This window comes from Poecilia reticulata, linkage group LG22 (assembly GCF_000633615.1).
Source record: "Poecilia reticulata strain Guanapo linkage group LG22, Guppy_female_1.0+MT, whole genome shotgun sequence".
NCBI classification, from domain to species: domain Eukaryota; kingdom Metazoa; phylum Chordata; class Actinopteri; order Cyprinodontiformes; family Poeciliidae; genus Poecilia; species Poecilia reticulata.
In genome coordinates, this window is record NC_024352.1 from 7,703,842 (window position 1) to 7,723,914 (window position 20,073).

A 20,073-nucleotide genomic window follows, 5' to 3' on the forward strand; every position below is an offset into this window, starting at 1 on the left:
TTCTCTTTATTTAGCCTATTCCAGCGCTGTCTGGTAGTAACCTTTCCATTACTCTGAACTCAAAACAAAACCCCGACCACTTGATATATCCTGCTGGAAATTTGCCGCGGCCTCCTTTTTTTCTGAAAATGATGGTCGTCTTGTCCAATCAGCGCTCGCGTTGAAGCCTGTCCCCTCCCACTTTTGGCTCCTGGAGCTGCCTGGACTAATCAGCGCTCGCCTCCGAGTGTTCAGCCATTTTGTAAGAAAATCAAGCAAGTCTGCCGCCCTACCTTCGCTTCAGACCTGCAGTTTTTTTCTTGTGCAATGGACGGGTGAGTGAAAAGAAGCTTACTTAAAGACTTATATTTTTAAACCAAACCGTTAGGGAAGCGATTGAGTATGTTATGTTTGGGGTTTCGTTAAGTGTTTTGACTTCTCAGGTTGCCGCTGTTTAACCAGTGGAGCTGTAAAACTTTACTCGAAACACTTTTTTTTCCTCTTCAAAACATGCAACAGTTAGCAGGAGGAAGCGCTAACTAGCAGCTGCTAGCGTCACTGCTATCCGTTAGTAAAGTTGGTAGTTTTTAGTTATTTTATCACCCTCTATATACAGTTATATATCTGAAAAAACGATTTAATGTGAGAAAAGCCGTTATATGTATCTTTTTACTTCGTTTTTACCGACAGCTTCTCTTTTTCTCGCACAGCCTGAGTAGTTCATGTTGGCTAACTGCACCTTTGTAACTTGGTTTTTTACGGGAACTCGAGAGGTTAGCTAAAGCAACGTGTCTCATTTCCGCATTCATTTATCCGCGGAGTTTCAGGGCCATGTTGAAAATGCCTGGCCTCAACATTTCACGTTGATTTAATCAAGTTATCTTATCCGGATAGGGTAGGATGAATAATAGCGTATTGTGCAGTTCAACTGTGTTCTGCTAGTTTGGTTAACTGATTTCGATAAAGAGAGAGACCGAGAAGCTGCGCGGCGAAAGCCAACTTGATCGACTTTCGTGTCATTGTTAACTCGTGTAAATTTTCCACTCTGAAGTTTTGCCTCTACTTGTGTTTTCAATCCGTTGTAGCCGCCTAGACGCCACTGAGTTGTACCCTCTGGGATCCGGCTACGTCCCTGAAATTGAGTGAGTTTTTCTTTTCTTTTCTTTTCTTTTCTTTTTTCTAACTACTATTTTTTATTTTTGTTGCATTGTTGCTCGTTTAGTTTTTGATTTTTGTCTTGTACTGCATATTTGGAATAGGGAAGTCGCTTCACTTGTATAAAAAAAAACAAACAAACTTGATCTTAGCAAAAACTGATCGATTTGTTTATTCAGCTGTGAATAACCGGATTTTCTTTGACTTTTACAGCAGTGTCCATGACATATCAGTTGGCACAAAGGTAGGCCACTCTTGTGTTTCGTTTCAAATCCTTAATATAGACTTTTTGACGGTTGTTTAGGGCTGAACAATTTTTTTTTTCATATATAAAAGCACCAGGAGGCCAGATTTTCTGGTCTGTTCGGACTTGGGGGTTGGCAGGTCAGACCTGAAAGATGAACCAGAAATCCCTATCCGTCAGTAAACAATGTATTAGTTTAAGTGGCATTCATTTATTTTTCTTAAAATCTGACAGGACATGAGAAAACATGTATTTGAAGCCATATCAAATGCATAATAAAAATTTTATGTTTTTCTGATATTATTCACCCCTAAAATTAGATCTGGCTACCATTGTGATAATTGCAGGTTCTTTATTCATATCTACAGGGATTGTTTCTGTTGTCAGTCTGTTTATTTAAAACAAACATGTCATAGTATACTATTTTAAGTGGAGCAATGGATGTTTTATTCTGCTGCTGCTATAATTTTAAAGGGAAATAGGAAAAGATACAGTTTTGATAAATATTTTTAATATAGCTAAACAGGAAGGCCTTCTGAGTTATCTTTTTTTATCAGAAGTCATAATCTTTCTTATTTTACAAGTCAACTGGCATAAACGGGGATTGCAACCACATTACGTCTTTTCCAATATGTCAATTATCAGAGAATTATGTACAGATAGTTCGTAGATTAGATGTGTGCATTTGTGTGGCCAAGTCTCCACACCTCAGGAAATGGTAAAAAGAAAATCAGACTGATGCACTATGGGGTAAGTATATGGGCACCACATGAAAGTAGGAAAATAGGAAATGAGAGTCCATGGGTAGTAATTTGCAAAGGAACAAATTGAGTTCAAGCTTTCTTTCTTTCTTTTTTTGCTTTTAAATGTAGTAGCCTGAGAGGAAATGAAAAATTCTGGATGTATTCGGTCTTAGTCATGCAAACTTAGTTCTCCTGAGCTTTCTCTATTTTTAGGGTGGTTGTGTAAACCGGTTGCTCATGTGTCACAGGTTTCCCGTTGCCAACCAGACTTAATGAAACATTTATTACGTGCGTCTGAGCTGTCAGCATGTCGGCCAGTTCCACTCAGGGTGGCGAATGCTGAATGTGTGATAATTTGGTTAAAAGCCTTTTTTTTTTTTCTTCTTTTCTTTTAGAGGTGGAGCTCCTTGTTTTCCTGTACTGTGCTTGTTTGCATGTGTGGCTGTGGAAATGACACTTCCTGTTATTTCGTGTGGTCTCTGGGCCTTTCTGGAATGCTAAGAAGCCTGAATTGGGCCAGATGATGTTTTTGGAAACCATTGTAAAAAAAACCCAAACAGACAAAAAAAACTAATTTGTACAAGACTACTGTAGGGGGGGGGAAAATGTGGGGAAATTTTTCACTGATGTAGGTCACGGACCCTCTGCAACTATTTATTGGGGCAGTTGGAGACAAACAAGTTGGTGTTTCAGCTCGACTCTTGTTCATTAACGTTTTCTCCCTATAAAAATTCCTTCTTAAACAGTAATCCTTGGTAACAGTGCCAGGGGAGAGACGTGTAGGTGGACTAATTGATCGTAACTCAGAGCCATAACCATCCTCCCACAACAGCGATCAGCCTCACGGCCAAAGGTCTTTACAATGTTTAAACAAGATCTCTGCTGCATGTGTCTGTTACAGTGACACACCCCGCAGCCTATTCATTCCAGTAAAGAATTTTTTTTTTTTCTATTTTGAGTCACGATGCACCTTTTTACTTTTTGAAATCCGTCCTGGTTGGAACTAGAGGTTAAATGCTATCGGCTAGCTTGGACCTTTCTTGTTTTCTGGGTATAACGCACTGCGGTAATGATGATGCTGAGTTATGGAGCCTTGCCTTGCTGGAATCTGTAATTATTCTGTCTGGGCAGAAGGTCTGGCATGCTGTGGTCACATTCCGATCTCCCCCCTTGTAGCCCCCCATTGAGGCTCTGCTCCCTCCCCCCCTCGTCTGGTAGAGCCTCATCTGATCATGGTGAAAACATGTCTCTACCTGTACTCGTCTTCTCCTTTGTTCTTTCCTGTGAGATCTTGTTCCACGGCTTCTTACTAGAACCGCTAATATGTTTCCTTTCAGCAGCTAATGCTGCGTCAAATCCTCTTTGATAATACAGTTTCACAAAATGCTCCAGGAAAATCTAGGAGAGAAGGAAGTTTGATTCATAGCTTTTGGGACTGAAAAGAAGCAGCTGTGCAGTTTTCGGATTTGAGCTAGTGTCAACTTTTCCTGACAGTTACAATTATACTCTTAGTCATCCACAAGCAACAAACGTAAACAAGATGAGGCGCATTTAGCTGACTTTAGAGGAAATGGCTTTGAAACTGCCCTAAAAATTGCATAATCTAAACTTTTTTTCTTTTTTTTTTGTTTGTATCGTATCGTTTCTATCACACTCGTTCAAAAACTATTCTTATTACACCGTGAAAGCTGTAAGTTTGTCTATGAAGTTGATGCTCTAGCTTGGCTCTAATGTTCTTACTGAATTTTGGAAGTAAAATGTGAAAGACTCCAGCCTACAGTCCATAGAGGAAGTTGAGCAAACCCTGGAACCAAACCTGATCTCAGAGCTCTTCCTGTTTGTAGCAAGTCTGCTGACTGATAAAGATACGCAGCATTCTCACAACCCCGGAGTCAGATTGGTGCTTTTTCTGCATTTCTCTTTGTCTCCATCTGCCCTTGACCTATGAAGATTTTTCTAATTTATTTTTACAGTTCCGCCCGTCAGCTATCTGTATCGCTGGATATTTATTATATTTTATCATGTAGTTGGGACTTTGGTACCAGAGCTTAGACTCTATCCCAATTATCATTGTGTGCTGCTTATTGTTTCATCCACTGTTAGATAATTATTTTGAGCTTCACGGTGACTCATCTAACATTCATTATTGCGCTTATTATACGAGGTAATATACGTTGTGTTTTAAAGTTATTCACTTCTTCATGATTCCTAAGTGAGTGGTGTTATGAAAACCTAAACGTTTTAAATGATTCTCAAAATTAGCATATTCTTGCTACATGTTGGGAGTGATTGCGGGCACTATCGATTTAGGTCACAGTCAAAACGTCTGCGAGGCTATGAGCAGTAATAACCGTTTACAGCCGTGGGCCCAGCCTTTCCCTTCTGCAATGTTTAGAGCGTCTCTCTCAAACTTTTATTCCTCTCGTTCCCCCGCCCTCCTCCCTGTCCTATTTAGAAACGCACAGCGAGCAAGAATGCTAACAAACCTGTTTTTGGTGGATTCTGGTAAAGAGCTCTGGGCTCTTCAAATACTAGAGTCTCCTTGCGGCTCCATATGTGTGCACGGCTCGGTAACAATGCCCCTAGTCTCAGCCTGAACAGGACGTCCATTGTGGGCCGATGTAGAGCTTAGACTGCTGAGCCACTTCATGTGACTTCTATGCTTCATCTTGCTCGGCTCGCGATACACTGAGCCATGGAAACGGCCCTGAAACAGCACTTTATATCTCCTAAGGAAAGCTTGAACAAGGCACACAGCAAACTGGGTTTACTGGGATGGTTTCCATGTTGCCTTGCTTATCAATGCGTTTCTGTGTTGACACTGCTGCTTGTGAAGAGTGATTCAGTGCAATTTTCCACTTTTGCCACCAATTTCCAGTTGGTTTTAGGTCCTGGACTTTGGTTCATTCAAACATATAAATGTTTTTATCTAAATCGTTACTTTGTAGCATTGGCTGCATGTTTGAAGGTTGACCTTTGCCCCGGGTCGATTCATTTCCCTTTGTTCCTCCAGGGTCGTCTTGTATTTAGGTCTCACTTCTGAACAACTCACATTTTTGCTGACTTATCAACATTCAAGCAGCATGATGCTCCCACTATTATGTTCCGTCAGTGTTTTTGTGTGTATGTAGGTCAGTTTTGTTGGTTTATTAACTAATAACTAGAGTTAATAACTCTAGACTGGAAGAAGAAAGTGAGAAGGGAATTCAACTCTTATTATCTGACAAGTTTAGCAACAGAATTATTTCCAGTGAAAAACGGTGGCATTTCTTTGAAACTGTTTCTTTTGGTTATCACGTTACTGCCGCGGTTCTCCCTCAATTGCTAAGTAATATGAGAACTGTGCTCCTCACCTGCCATGCTGTGCCTTCATTGGTGAACACAGTGAAATAAGCCTTTATTTATATCTGTTTCCTCTTGCAGAGGGGATCCGACGAACTCTTTTCTTCCTGCATATCCAACGGACCCTATATCATGAACTCAGGTAGGGGGGTTGCTACGAAAGGGTTTCTTTTTTTATTGAGGTGCTTAGCGTCCGTCTTGTTTGTGTTGCCATGACGCTCAATCCATTATTCACAAAGAACCAGAGCCTTATGTTCCCTCCCTGATTGTATCAGCCTCTTGTTTTCTCCTGCAGCCAATGGCAACGACAGCAAAAAATTCAAAGGTGATGTCCGCAGTCCTGGTGTCCCGTCACGTGTGGTCCACGTACGCAAGCTGCCCAATGACATCAACGAGGCCGAGGTTATAAGCCTGGGACTGCCCTTTGGGAAGGTCACTAATTTGCTGATGTTGAAAGGGAAAAACCAGGTAAGGAGAAGTACATGTTGCACTCTATAGCAAAACCTACAAGGTTTTCACTTTTCCTATAATAAATGTTCATCTCCAAAGCTGGGCCTAAGAGATCAGATTTCTATCTCTTAGGCCCAAGAGATAGAGAAAAGAATGATTCTAACAATCATTCTTTTGTTGCATTCTCGTGGCTTTGTGGTCAAACAATGCTCATTGTTAGGAATTCCTATGGGATGAGATTAGATCCCCCTTCCTTTTATGTAAATGGCTTTTATTTACAGCCATTATTGGTTCCAGTTAAAAGTGCTTCACGTGGGCAACATGGTGTTGTAGCGTGTTTATCCGGTGCTCCCTCTGCAGGCCTTTCTGGAGCTTAACAGTGAAGAGTGCGCACAGACGATGGTGAGCTACTACTCTTCTGTCACCCCCGTCATCAGAAACCACCCCATCTACATGCAGTACTCGACTCATAAGGAGCTCAAGACGGACAACTCTCCCAACCAAGTGGTAAGAGTTCGATCTGAGCAACGTAATCATCTTTTTGGCCGTTTTTAGAGTTGTCAAAATAATTGATGTCACAATAGAATAGGTGTACGAAAATAAAATAATCAGGTACAAACTGACTCATTCATATGTTACCCAGCAATCTGGGATGATGTTAGTATTTTAAATTGTTTTAAGAAAGCAGAAATGATATTTACACTAGAAGTCATTTTAGTATTTTGAACACCTGGCTTTTTGTTGCACTCTTTGCTTCTGAATGTGTAACGTGAGATAGTATCTCTGTTTCTTCAGCGTGCCCAGGCAGCTCTGCAGGCAGTCAATGCCCTGCATGGTGGTGGAATGGGAAGCATGGCCATCCCCACAGATGCAAGCAGCCTGGCTGGAGCCACAGCCCAGAGCCCTGTGCTCAGAGTGATTGTGGAAAACCTTTTCTACCCCGTCACCCTGGATGTTCTGCATCAGGTAGTACCACTGTGGTATCAGATTTTAGGTTTTTGTGATGGTTACAGATGTTTAGAATGTCTGATTAATTGGATTTGATCAACTTGTATTCAATAAGTTTAGTTTGTACTAATGAGCTGGGCTCTAAGTTCATTTTCTGATCACTATTTGCATAAAAATTTAAAATCTTTTTTTTATTTTTTTCTTTGTATTTGAATGTGTTTGCAACTGCTGCAGATGGTGTGTAAAATTGGCTGCCGGCATTTTTGCAATGCCTGGGATAAACAAAGAACGGTTTTGATTACGCTAACGTGTACACAGGAAGACTACTACCTACTCCGCTGCTAATAATATACCTAAATATTTAATTTATGTATTCACCTCGTCTCTATGGTGTAAGTCTGAGATGTAATCTGTAACTGAAGCATCGTCAGTGGTGAAAGGTTTCATCTTAAATCCAGATTGAGTTTGTCTTGCAGGACCTTTGCAGTAGTTATTTACATTTTTTTTTAAGTGTGGTGGAAAATGGCGCCCAACTGTAGCTCTTCCTTTTCAGATTTTCTCAAAGTTTGGAACCGTGCTGAAGATCATCACTTTCACTAAGAATAACCAGTTCCAGGCGTTGATCCAGTATGCTGACGCCATGACAGCTCAGCATGCTAAACTGGTAAGACTGGTTTGACACCACTGGTTCACACATCACTAGGTGCTTTATTTGAGCTGTCCTTGCTAAAACCAGTCTAAAGTGAAGCAGTGTGATTACGGAACATTTACTAGTGGTCTAAGGATTGGTTCTTGTCTTTAGTCTCTAGATGGCCAGAACATCTACAATGCTTGCTGTACCCTGAGAATCAGCTTCTCCAAGCTCACTAGCCTCAACGTTAAGTACAACAACGACAAAAGCAGGGACTACACCCGCCCTGACCTTCCTACAGCAGATTCCCAGCCCTCACTTGACCAACAGGCCATGGCAGCTGCTGCATTTAGTAAGATCTATATTTATTTTTTTATTTGCTTTGTTCACATCTCAAAAATGTGAATGTTGTGAAAAGGTTTAATAGTTTTTGTCACTCTTTAAGAGTTGAGACACATATTGTTTTATCACAGATGGTGAAATATTTCAAGCCTTTTTTCTTAATTTTTATTTATTATTATGGCTTTCAGACGATGAAAATCATTCTTAGTCTGGAGGAAGTAGAGAGACAAGCTGGGCTTTCAACCTGTGACACTGCGTAGGTTTCACAGGCTAGTGGCCTCAGTGCCACGTTGTGTTAATGCTAAAGGAGCAATTTCTTTAAAATATCTACATTTTTATTGAACTTATGTAATGTTCTAATCTTCTGAGACTGAATTCTGAATTTTCATTATCTGTAAGCTATAATTACCAAAATTACATCAGATAAAGGCTTAAAATATTGCCAGGTATAACTGGTTTCACTTCTATTATTTTGTAGTATTTTTAATTTTTTTTTCAAATGCATATTTTAAACTTTGATGTTAATGGTGAAATTTGCTGTATTTTTTTTTCCTTTGCTCGTCATCCAGCTGCTCCAGGTATAATCTCAGCCTCGCCGTTTGGTGGAGCGCATGCCTTCCCCCCAGCATTTGCCATCCAGCAAGCTGGTAGGGCTGTAGCAATACACTAATCTCACAATACAATACGATGCATGATATTCTGCTCATGATACAATATGTCATAATATTAAGCAAACGATATCATTTGATACATTTTTTTCAATTTTCTGAAAGATTTTAGAGGGCCAGAGTGATTTTGGTGACATTTTGTGACTGTTCCATAGACTTTGAATTGAATTAATTGAACTGATGTGTAATACTAGGTGCTTTAAATAATGTTTTTGGCTTTGTGTATTTGGTTATGGAGAAAATGAACCTTTTTTGTCTTTACTTATATTAGATAATGTAATTTATCCATTTCATTAATTAATTGTAACTGGTTGTTTCATTGCACGTAATTTTTTATGCACATGTGCAACTGGGTAAAAAAATGTCAGGTGTGATAACTGTCATTTCATTCATGTGGATTTGACATAAAACTCAAAGTAGGATTTAATGCATTGATACTCGCAGATGAAAAATTTATACTTTCTGAGGAAAAAGATATCGATAAAAATTGTCGAATCGATAAAATTACACAGCACTACAGGCTGGTCAGTACAAAATGTTTGTAGATGCTACATAATTTTCTTTTGTTTGGAGATGCACCAATCAGAATTTTGTAGTCGATATTTGATCTCAAAATTTTTGAGGAGCTTTGAAATACCTGCAACGCTTTTAGTTCAGCCAGATTTCTTGATGCCGCAAATTATATTTAAACTGTAATATAAAAAATATATACATAAGTGTGATATAAGTAATTTAAATGCAACCTTGAGTATGAAATAAATGAAATAAGTATGTGCATGGAAATTAGGGTTATGTTAGGGTGCATTTAGCTTTTCTTTTCTTTTTTTTGTCGAAGGAAATTAAATTATAAGGAATTTCTATTTTTCTTTTCAAAGGTCTGTCAGTTCCTGGGATTCCCGGTGCCTTGGCGTCCCTGGGCGTGGGTCACACCAGCATGGCGGCTGCTGCGGCAGCCGCAGCCAGCCGGCTTGGCCTATCAGGGCTCACTGCCACTGGGGGACACAACGTGTTGCTGGTCAGCAACCTGAACCCTGAGGTCAGTACCCTCACTAGGCCTGAAAGCATCAGTCACTGTGGCTAAATGAAACATTGCAATTCGTTTTGTGAACTTGAACTCACTTGCTCAGGACGAACTATTCTGTTTGACTCTTTCTCCCTCATATCAACAAAAGTTAAACTGCTCCGTTGTTTTTATAAAGTCAAAAGCTCCTTTCTTTCAGGACTTCTTTGTGTTTGACCAAACCTGCTACGTTTCTGACCTGCCACTTTGCTCACTGTGAATTTTTAAGTTTGTTTGAGAACTAACTTCTTTAAAAAAAAAAAAAAAAGAAAGTAAACACTTAACATTTCATATCTTCATTTTATTTATCCATTAGTTAAAATCATTCTTAAGTTGTTGGAGAGACAATATTACTTTTTAAGTGTTATTATATAACGTGTAGCATAGTCTGTCATGCTCAGTGCGAATATTGTGGCTGCATCTTTTTGTGAACCATGTAAATTTAAAGATGCGCATTTAGAATTTATGCAGATTTTAGCTTTATTTTAATCATTAAATCATTAAAAAAAAGCATAGTGTGTAATTTAAAAGTATATATTGTCTCTGCCTTTTTTCTGTATTTCATTGTTAATCTTTTTTTCTCTTCTTTTTCTTCTAGTGTTCCCATAGTGAAAGTGCATTTTAATTTAGCCAGTTCTACTGTCTGAAGCACTACATTTCTTTGTGTATACTGACCTTGTTTTTTTTTTTTCATTTTACCTTTTTCTCTCTTTTTTTCTGTCCCCTTCTCCATCTTTTTGTTTTTAAACCTCTCCACCCCTCACACCCTCCCTCACCTCATATCTTGCCAACTGACTGACTGCACGCCCCATGACCAATTGTTCCCCTCTGTCCTCCTCCCTTCTGGCACCTCCCTGTTACTACTCCTCCATCTGCCCAACCCTTTCTCCCCTCCTTACATTGTGCCCAATTTTGATGTGACCCACAAATTGAAAACACATCCTTGGCACTCATGATTTAAAATAAAATAAAAATTTTACCACACCTTCCCCCCCCATCACATCTTCTCTTCACTCCCTCATCTTTCAATTCAAACTTTGTCTTCCATCATTCTCATGCCTCTCCTTCCTCCATGGTACTGTGGCCTTCCTGTGGACCTCGCCGCCTGCGGACATGTCCCGACTCCACTCCACTGTCCTCCGCTCCGCCTCTTTTCCCCTGTCCCCTGTCCCCTCTCCCCTTTTGGCCCCTCCCTCCCCCCCGCTGCTCCCTCCCCCCTGCTGTCTCTAAAGACCGTTACGCCACACTGCCTCTTTATTCTTTTCGGTACGTTATCATCCTTTCATCTCCTTTTTATTACTACTGTTATGTGGCGAGGTGGGCATGTCTTGTTTCATGTTGTTGGCTTTGTTCATTTTACTTGTTTTTGTTTTGTTTTTAACCACTGATGGTTCGTCATCAGGCTGCAGAGCGGTTAAGGGTGGGGGTGTCTGTTTTTGGGGGTTTGAATGGTTTGGTTGTTGTGGGGTTGTGTGAGGAAAAGCGAGGTGGGACGTCACATTAAGCCGCAGCATTTCATTTAGTTTTTAAATGCCTTGATTTAATGACCTCGGGCAAGAAACATTAGCTTTTTTTTTTATCTTCAAAGAGCAGAGTCTTTTTTTAAATTTGTTTGTTGCCTGACTTAAAAAGAAAAATGGGGATTATTTTATTAGAGTTCAGTTAAATTTGTAAAAGTTTAAGGTTGGTGAATATAGGTCAAAACGTAACTGATTCTGGAGCAGTAAAGTCTGCAAATAAAATAAAAAATTCAAAGTCTAGTTTCTTAAAATTAATATTTTGTGGCCCACAGACTGAGGACTGTTTTTAACCTACATTTTGGATGTGGAGTGCACTAAAAATATGAAATGCTGCTGCTTTTTGATTTCAGAGTTAACACATATCTCAGTTTGTCACTCTAGTGTTTTTTTTTTGTTTGTTTTTTTTCTTGTCAAAGTTATTTAGGGTATGTGCATGTGTAGTTCATTTCTGCATGTTTCTGCTTAGGCCTCCAGTTGGCCAAATAATCAACTTTCCTTGCCTGATCAAATTGATCAAAACTACTCATCTTACAACTCTTACTGATTTGTCCTCAAATCACTGCCTCTTCTTTTTAAAGATGTTATAGTCTTCTGTGTAATTGCCTCTGGAGTACTTGACTAGGTTTAGTTTGCAAAGTAAAGCAGAATATTAATAGAATAGTGCAAACACTAGCTGAGATTAATTTAGCAGAACTGTATTCAGATCAGATTTAATAGTCGAGGCAGTTTTTGTTGCTGTGATTGGCTGTGTGGCTCCTTTTTAATACTAAGTTACATGTTTTCCTTATTGCTCTGGTGTTGTGACACACTGTTTTCTCCATAGGTGTGTACGGTGATGTCATGAGAGTGAAGATCTTGTTTAATAAAAAGGAGAACGCTCTAGTCCAGATGTCTGATGGCACACAGGCTCAGCTAGGTAAGCCAGACAACATGCAATTTTCTCTCTTTGATCTCCATCTTTAATCTTGCTAATGGTGATCCTCCCATTTTCTCATGTATTGTTTTGTCCTTGCTTTTTGGGATTCTGTTGGGTTTCCTTATATGAGGTTGTAAAATGTTTTTTGCTCAGCTCAAATCTTCCAGCTTTGGCTTATTTAAGATGATCTGATTCTCGGGTAAAGCATATGAAAAGCCTGGTATTAATAACGTCGTCTTCTAATACTTATTATTCTACTGAAATGTCAGGTCTGTCACACTCCCAGCAAGCGGTCCAGCTTTGACGATTTTATCCTGTTTATGTACATAGATTCAAAAAACCTATTATTGGTCATCCACTTTATTGTAGTGTTCTGGATTTTTATTAGTATTTTTTACACTTTGCAGTCAGCTTCACACTGTAATGCCTCCTGCTGCTTCCATTCTTTTTCATGTGGAGAGAATTGTGCAGAAAGCAGCCAAAACACTAATCATTTAAATGTTATAATGTTCAAAACGGCACATTTATGAAGCAGTTAAATGACTTCAGCTGGAACATTTTTTAAAATTGTATTTCAAACCAGAAAAATACCTTTTATTTTATTTTTATTTCTTTGAAAGACTAATCAGTACCTGGAGCAAAATATATAAACATTTTCATCTTGGGAGTAAAGAAGGAAAACGATTGAGGAATTTTATTTGCGTAAGCTATTGCGAGTTGTTAATATGAAAACTTAAGATCCTGACTTTGCTGGCCTTTTCAGCCATGAGCCACCTGAATGGCCAGCGTCTCCATGGCAGGGCCATGCGCGTGACGTTGTCGAAGCACACAACAGTTCAGCTGCCCAGAGAAGGCCATGAGGACCAGGGCCTCACAAAGGATTTCAGCAACTCGCCGCTTCACCGCTTCAAGAAGCCTGGCTCCAAAAATTACTCCAACATCTTCCCACCGTCTGCAACACTCCACCTCTCCAACATACCGTGAGTGCCTCCATCTTTTTGATTGTCGTCTTACAATCAGCACCAAAATGCTTAGTGGTCAGAAAAACCTTCAACCCAAATTGGTTTTTAGTAATTTTCTCTTTTTTTTCATCCACGTGTGTGATTCAGGCCTTCTGTGATGGAGGATGATCTCAAAAGACTCTTTGCAAGCTCAGGAGCCACAGTCAAGGCCTTTAAGTTCTTTCAGTAAGTTGCAGGTTTCTGAAATTATCAAAGGTGAAACCGTCTCTTTTCTGTGCGGCTGAAACCGTTGTAGCAGTCACACAGTTAGACATGGCTTCGTTTTGAGAAAATGTCTTTATTTGTAATTGAACAGAAAGGACCGCAAGATGGCCCTGATCCAGATGGGCTCAGTCGAAGAGGCGATCGAGTGCCTCATCGAGTTCCACAACCATGATCTGGGAGAGAACCATCACCTCCGAGTGTCCTTCTCAAAATCCACCATCTGAGTGCCTTTCTTTGCACCTTTTCCTTCCATCTGAATGCCACTGTTCTCGAGGTTGCCTTCAGTGGAAATGGCCTTCATAACATATTTATACTGTTTATTTTTCCATGAGGGTGTTGCCCATTTATTGCTTTTTTTCCCCCCGTTTAGGTTTAGTTTAGATTTCAGATTTGATCCATGTCATTCTGATTCTTCTGTCCTAAGCGTAGTAACGCAGCAGATATTTTATGTTGTCATTTGCTGTCAAGGAAAAGATATTCCAAACACATAATAGATGGATAATGATGTTCCCTCTTGCCACGCACAAATTAGCGTCTTTAGTTGGGCTGGTTCGTTTACATTCTTCATTATTATTAGAACATGTTAGCGCTTGTCGAGTAATTTGCTTAAAATTAGTTCCTTTTTTTTCTCTCTTTAATATTGTTTGTACACTAAATTCAACAGCAGAACCCAATCATTGCTTTTGTTTTGACAAAATTTTAGGATTTCTAAAATGGGCAACATTTTGTAACCAAAACACTTTTGTATTGGAGGCAAAGTAGAGCCATCTGACCAACTTTACATGTTGACCATAATCTACCATAATGCGCATCGAGATTAATTGTACCCAACCCACTTCAGCATTCCTTTCTCTCTTCTGGTTGTGTGAAAATGTTCACCGTTTTGGGAAAAAGGAAAAAAAAAAAATAGCCACTTTAATCCTGTTTGGCCAGTGAGGAACGGTTTGAGATGAAGAATTTTTTATTTCTTTTTTTTTGACACATGCGCTCATCCATCTTTACTTTTTATGTTGCGTCTACCCTCCCATTTCCTTCTGAGGATCCAGACCACTATCAGAAGTTATTCTGTAATGACCCTTTCTTTTTGTCGTCTTCTTTTTAATGTTTGTAATCTTGTGCCTTACTTTGCCCCAAAGCCAGTCTGCTCTGGCTTCTTTTTCCATACTTTTCTGGTATTTACCAGCATTGTTTAAAAAAGGGGAAAGTGGCTCATTTAATCTCCTTTCTTCTTAAAAGTACCATTCTTTATCTTTTGTATGCATATAGCCCCATCATACGTATCTAGAATCTATGAATGTAAGTCAGTTAGATGCTAAATCCCTTGTTCTTTTTTTATTTGTTTAGGTGATGTAGCTCTGTTTAGGTGTGTTGTTGCTGATGTAGAGCTGGATCCAGCCTTTCAGTCTTACAGCCCCCTGTCACTTCCATTTAGTGGGTTTTGGGGCCTCATTTAACCAGGTTACGTTCATATATAAATATATATGCGTGTAAAACTATATATTCATTTATCTTTTCTTTTTAAGAGTAGATTTACATGTATTTTGCCTAAATTGATCTGACTTGTGCTTATAGTAGCTGAGTTTGATGGCTAGTGGAGTGCCTTGTCCCTTTGCGTTTTTATTCCAATGCTGAAACAAGCCTGGTCAGTGGACTTTGTTTACCTCTCGTTCAGATCTCGTATCACACTTGTCTGCAGAGATGCCTTTTCAAACAATAATCAGGTAATCCCACCTGACAGAGGGCAGCTTGGAGGCATTCGCACGTTTATGAATGACAGTCTTAGGCTGCGTTTAATACAAAAAACATATATATATATAAAAAAAAAAAGAAAGAAATCCAACCAGTATATCTTCTGTAACTTCAGCAAACCAGAAGGTTGGGAAGCCCTGCCTCATTCCCTGTCTGTGTCCACTTAAGCCACAGGCAGTTTGTGCACTTTCCCTTCCAGTTAAGTCCAAACAGGCACCATCACGCTGAAGTCTTAAACAATCTCTCATTCCTGCGTGTGTCAAGCACCAGTTTTCCAACAAACCCCCCCCACCCAACCTCTGTAGTTTCGGACCAGTAAAAGATTTCCGTTTCTATTTTTGTAAAAGATTCTTATGCATGACTCAAAGCTTCATGTAGCTGCAGACGGTTTTTTTTTTTCTTTTGCTGTTGAGGACCAAAGTGTGTTTTGCCCCTGCTATTTTGTAGCATCTGAACCTTTTTTTTCCTTTTCTTTTTTTAACGCACATTCCTGCTGTTTTGCAAGACCACAATGGATTCAGTTCAGACGTCTCCAAGGTGATGGCTTATACTGTATGTTTTCACTTTACAAAGAGCCTACTTTGGCAGAGATGGCTTTAGAATGGATACTTTGTTGAACACAGTCTTAGCTGTGATGTTAACAGTGTAGAAGATTAAATGCCTTTTACTTTTTGTTTAAAAGCTTTTATTTTTCTTTTTATAAGGGGGCGGGTTGGGGTTTAAATGTATGAAGCGGGGTTCATGATTGTATATATTCATGTTTTTGTACCACAAAATAATTTGGATTATATTCACTTTAAGTTCAAAACATGTATATTTTGATAAACCGTGAAGACATATTGAGCTCGCCTGAGCTGGAAAACGACAAAGGAAAAAAAAAAAAACTTTTGTAACACAAAGACATTAAACTATCTGAACACAGAAGTGTCTCTGTATGTGCCCCACCCGCCCCTCCACTCCCCCCTCCCTTTTTTATTATTTTAATTTTTTTTGCCATTCTTGTTTCTTGCATCTTCTGCTGCCTTTAATAAATCTTTAGTTTGTTCCTTCTTTCATCTGGCCTCATTTGGTTTCTGTCTCTTTTGCTTTCCTGTGGCGCTGCCGATCTGTGCCGGTTAACAATTCTGTAACATTTTCTATATTCCACATCCTGTTTACTACTGGTGGGTTTGTGCCTGAAGTCCTTCACTATTTCCAACTTCATGCTCATTCCATCTGAAACTTGACCTGACCGCTCATCTGGACTCCGCTTCATCCTTTGACAAGTCCACCGAACCTTCACGAAGGATAATCCACCTCTACACTGCACTTTGCTTTGATCTTTTCAATGTTTACATGTCTCGCTCTTTTGGATGGGGGAAGTGTTGCTATGGAAACCAAGTCAACATTTCTCATGAGATGGGATTATTGATCTGAAACGCTTGCTGTAAAGTACATCTGGCATCCTTTACGGGACGTGAAGTGAAACCTCCAAACCAAATTGGTTGTGCGTGTTCTCCACCACTAGGGGGAGCTCGTGGTTTATGAAAGTGGTGTCGGCTTGTAAAGTAAAGGTGACTTTACCTGCCATGCACCGCGTTAGTAGCTGGTGTATTGATCTCTAAAGCCTTCCAGAGCTACACCTTTACTTGGATTGACTTAAAAGCAGTGAACAGGACTAACCTCAACTCTTCCCTGCATTTATAGAAAAATAAAGCAAGAGCATATTTGATTCCTGGATCTATTTGTGGTGAGGAGGAGACTGCAGCTTGTGGAGTAAAATGTTACATGCAGCAAGCTCCAAGTTCTTTTGAAAATCACAGTTGTAGCAGGCGCATTGGTGCCATTTCTTTAAATAGCAAAACACTTTGAAGTTTTTTTTTATTCCCCTCCCCTCTTCTGAAAGGAATCTAGGTTTTTATTAACGGAAAACTCTGAATAAATGTGGGGGAACATATGGAAAATGTTTGAGTTTTCAGGCATTATTTCCTAAAGTACAGACTTCAGAAATTTAGATTTGTTTTGATAATTTAATGCTCAAAATGATAGCACTCCATCCTAACTAACCAGATTAACTTTAGGTAAAAAAAAAAAAAAGTTAGAAAATACTTCAATATGGCAAGTAATTTAGAGCATAATACAGACAGTTGTGTGTAGTTCAAGCAGTGAGCTCATTTATCTGGTGAACAAGTGGTCCTTGTTGAAGGACAAAGGTAGGATATGTCATGTGGCGTTTAGTCCTTTGGAAATGTTAAACACAATGAGATTTTGGTTCTGAAGGACGGTGTACTACTTGGTTAAAAACAAAACTGCAGAAAATGACAAACAGAAAAACGTGAAGGAAAAACGGCCACAGATCAGCTCGACGGTGAGCAAAAGAAGTAGATGTCCATCTTCCTACAGCACAGGCATTTCCAGTGTAAATATTTGCTACTCAATTGTCCTGAATGCTGTTAACTGTTTTAAAAAAATCTGCTTAGCCTTGTTTACTTCTGAGCATCTCTCACTTTGCATAATCAGTCATTTGAAGCAGAGAGAAGTTCATGCTCAATTCTCTCTGGAATATATTGAAATGCAAAGAGACTGCATCATTTTAGATGGATGTGTAACCAACTCATGTTTAGATTCTCACTGCAGACAAAATATGGCAAGTTTGTTTTAGGACACAGGGTTTGCATTTCTTTCTCTTACATGTAGGTCGGTGTGAGATTCTCAGGGTTCGAGTCGAACTAGCAGGACATCACACTGTCGACACAAAAATGTGAACGTGAAAATCACATGATTGTAACGCCTATGAAAACTTTTAGTCCTTCTGCAGCTAAATCTATGCAATATATTGATTACAAAGATCATGTATTAACTTTCTTGTTCATTTTCCAGTGAGTAATGTATTAAATATTTATAGGATTAGCCAGGAGAATATAAACCTTTTTTGGGATAGGTGGGTCTGTCAGAACAGACTGTCGCAACCCCAGAAGTGTCAAATTTGCAAATTATTTGACCTGGAGCGCTGTGTGTGTGTGTGCGTGTGTGTGTGTGTGTGTGTGTGCGTTCGATAACATCAAGGGGAAAAAAAAAAACAGTTTTTGAAATTCAACAGACGACGACCCTGGCATGACTGTGAGAAAAGGTTTTTCGACCCAGAGTGATTGTGAGTCCAGGAGAGTTGAGGGGAAACAACTTTTGAGTCAAATTTCTCCTTTTAGTAAGAAAGGGAAACCTGAAGTAACCTTGTTTGAGTCAGCTGACCGAGCCGCCCTGCTGCAGCCCCAACCCTTAAATGAAAGAGCTGCGGTGTCACAGTATACACGGAAACAAAAAATTGCTTCATGAAGACATTGTATCAGAAAACGCAGACATTATTCAACTGGAACATCTCAAGCATTCGGTTTCGTTTGTTATGCATTTGAGGAAAACGCACAGTAGTCTTCTTTTGGCTGGCTGACTATCGGTGTGGGTCAGCATCTCCTTTGTGCCTTCTGAATTTGGACCCTCGATTAGTCCCTCGCTCCTAAACGAGCACGGCTGAATGAGCCCACTTGAAATGGTAATTCAGCCACATCTGGAAACGTTTATTTACATTAGACCAGCGGTCTCTAATCAACGAAATACCAGCTAAACTCCCAAGGCCACACAAATGTGAACCTGCTGGGTATCCAGAAAGGTTTGGGGGAGGGGGGGGTTGGGCTTAACAATTGGTTCAAGTTGTGACCAGATCAGTTCCTGCCACCGCCAGACGAGCAAATGAGACCAGATCGAATGCTATGTGTGACCCGGAAATCTAATAATTGATTGCTTTTTTTTTTTTTTTTTTTTACTGGTTTGCAGCTTGGAACCGGGTTCACAATTCATCCTCGATGGTCACGTCCTTGTTTCAGAGCAATCGAAGTCTTAACCAGCTGTAAGGTTGAAGCTTGAACACCCCTTTAAAAGAGGACGTATGCCCAGATTTAAGCCGACTAAATATGCTGCCTTAAACGAATCAGTCGAGTATTGTTTAGTCAGCTTATGAGATTTGGTTTCACTTTCAGAGTGACGCAGACGAGGAAAAAGCCTGCAACGGAGGTGAGGGATGTCTTTAGTATATAGTGGCTCCATTTAGGAGAACCACCAGGAGACAATCTACCTGTTTCTATATGCACGCCTCAGACAGATGTTGAATAATTCATGCACAGAGGCGGACAACATGCAGCTGTATTTGGGTTATGGGGGTGGGGGGTGGAGGGGGGGGTGCATGGGCTCTTTCTCTGCTAGAATATGCACGGCCCAAATTATAGGCATTACTTTGCAAGGAGAGAGAAAGTAGGCCACTTTGCATAGAGGATCTAACGGAGATGGGAAAATAAAATGGGAAAGATGGAGCTGAAGGAAGGTTCGGTTAAAGTTGGATGATGGGAGTAATTATTTTTTCTACTTATGGAAAGACGCAGAATACTGTATGATGTACCAGTCTTCTAATATATATATAAATATATATATATATATATATATATATATATATATAAACTGTCATTCCCCCATTGAGAATGCAAATGAAATTGCTGCAAACAGTTTCTCTGAATCAATTCTCATCTTGCTGAGAGTGAATTGATCTTCGCTGGAGATCATTCTGCGCAAGACAGCTTGTCAACACATGTTAGAAACAGCATGGTGCACCCTGTGGAAGCGGCGCTTAACACTGCACTTACAGCTTCATCCACCTCCCCGTGGAGGTGGAGGTGGGGGCTAGGAGGCAAACCAAAATACAGTAAGATGATGCTTCTGCTCCGGAATCTGTTCACTGCAGATGCAGACAGTGCTGGGTTTTGTTATGGGCCACTTGGCTCTCTGCCCTGGGCGGCATGGTGAAAGGAGGGGTGCAAAAATGTTTGTGTCTTGGACATTTTTTTGTTTTGCTATAAATGTCTGAAGTTAAAATACCTCCAATCATTGAGATCAGAAAAAAACAAGTGACTTTGTACAGAACTGTATACTATTTATAAGCCCACCTAAAAAATGATGTGTATTTTGCTCCATTTTTTTTCATAGGACATTTCTAGTGATGACAGACTTTTTAAATGATTTTTATCAGTACAGGGCCTAGAAATTGTGTAACTTTCATGTGTCAAACTTTTTTTGGGG

General features: G+C 39.7%; 1 protein-coding gene across 1 annotated transcript; it reads left to right on the top strand.

Annotated features, from left to right (window-relative positions):
* The first annotated feature begins 231 nt into the window (after nt 1–231).
* Nucleotides 232–16,028, top strand: ptbp1a (polypyrimidine tract binding protein 1a). The gene is made up of 16 exons (XM_008399173.2): nt 232–314; nt 1,065–1,121; nt 1,348–1,378; nt 5,545–5,605; nt 5,759–5,931; nt 6,274–6,420; nt 6,709–6,879; nt 7,415–7,525; nt 7,664–7,844; nt 8,404–8,481; nt 9,378–9,538; nt 10,795–10,828; nt 11,906–11,998; nt 12,762–12,978; nt 13,108–13,185; nt 13,316–16,028. The coding sequence occupies exons 1-16, from the start codon at nt 307–309 to the stop codon at nt 13,446–13,448; spliced, it is 1,734 nt and encodes a 577-aa protein (XP_008397395.1). The 5' UTR covers nt 232–306; the 3' UTR covers nt 13,449–16,028.
* Nucleotides 16,029–20,073: the final 4,045 nt, after the last annotated feature.

Bases quoted from the DNA above. Each gene is read 5' to 3' on its own strand.
- ptbp1a (XM_008399173.2), top strand. The intron at 5,606-5,758 runs GTAGGGGGGTTG...TTTCTCCTGCAG, and splicing joins ACCCTATATCATGAACTCAG to CCAATGGCAACGACAGCAAA. The intron at 12,979-13,107 runs GTGAGTGCCTCC...TGTGTGATTCAG, and splicing joins CTCCACCTCTCCAACATACC to GCCTTCTGTGATGGAGGATG.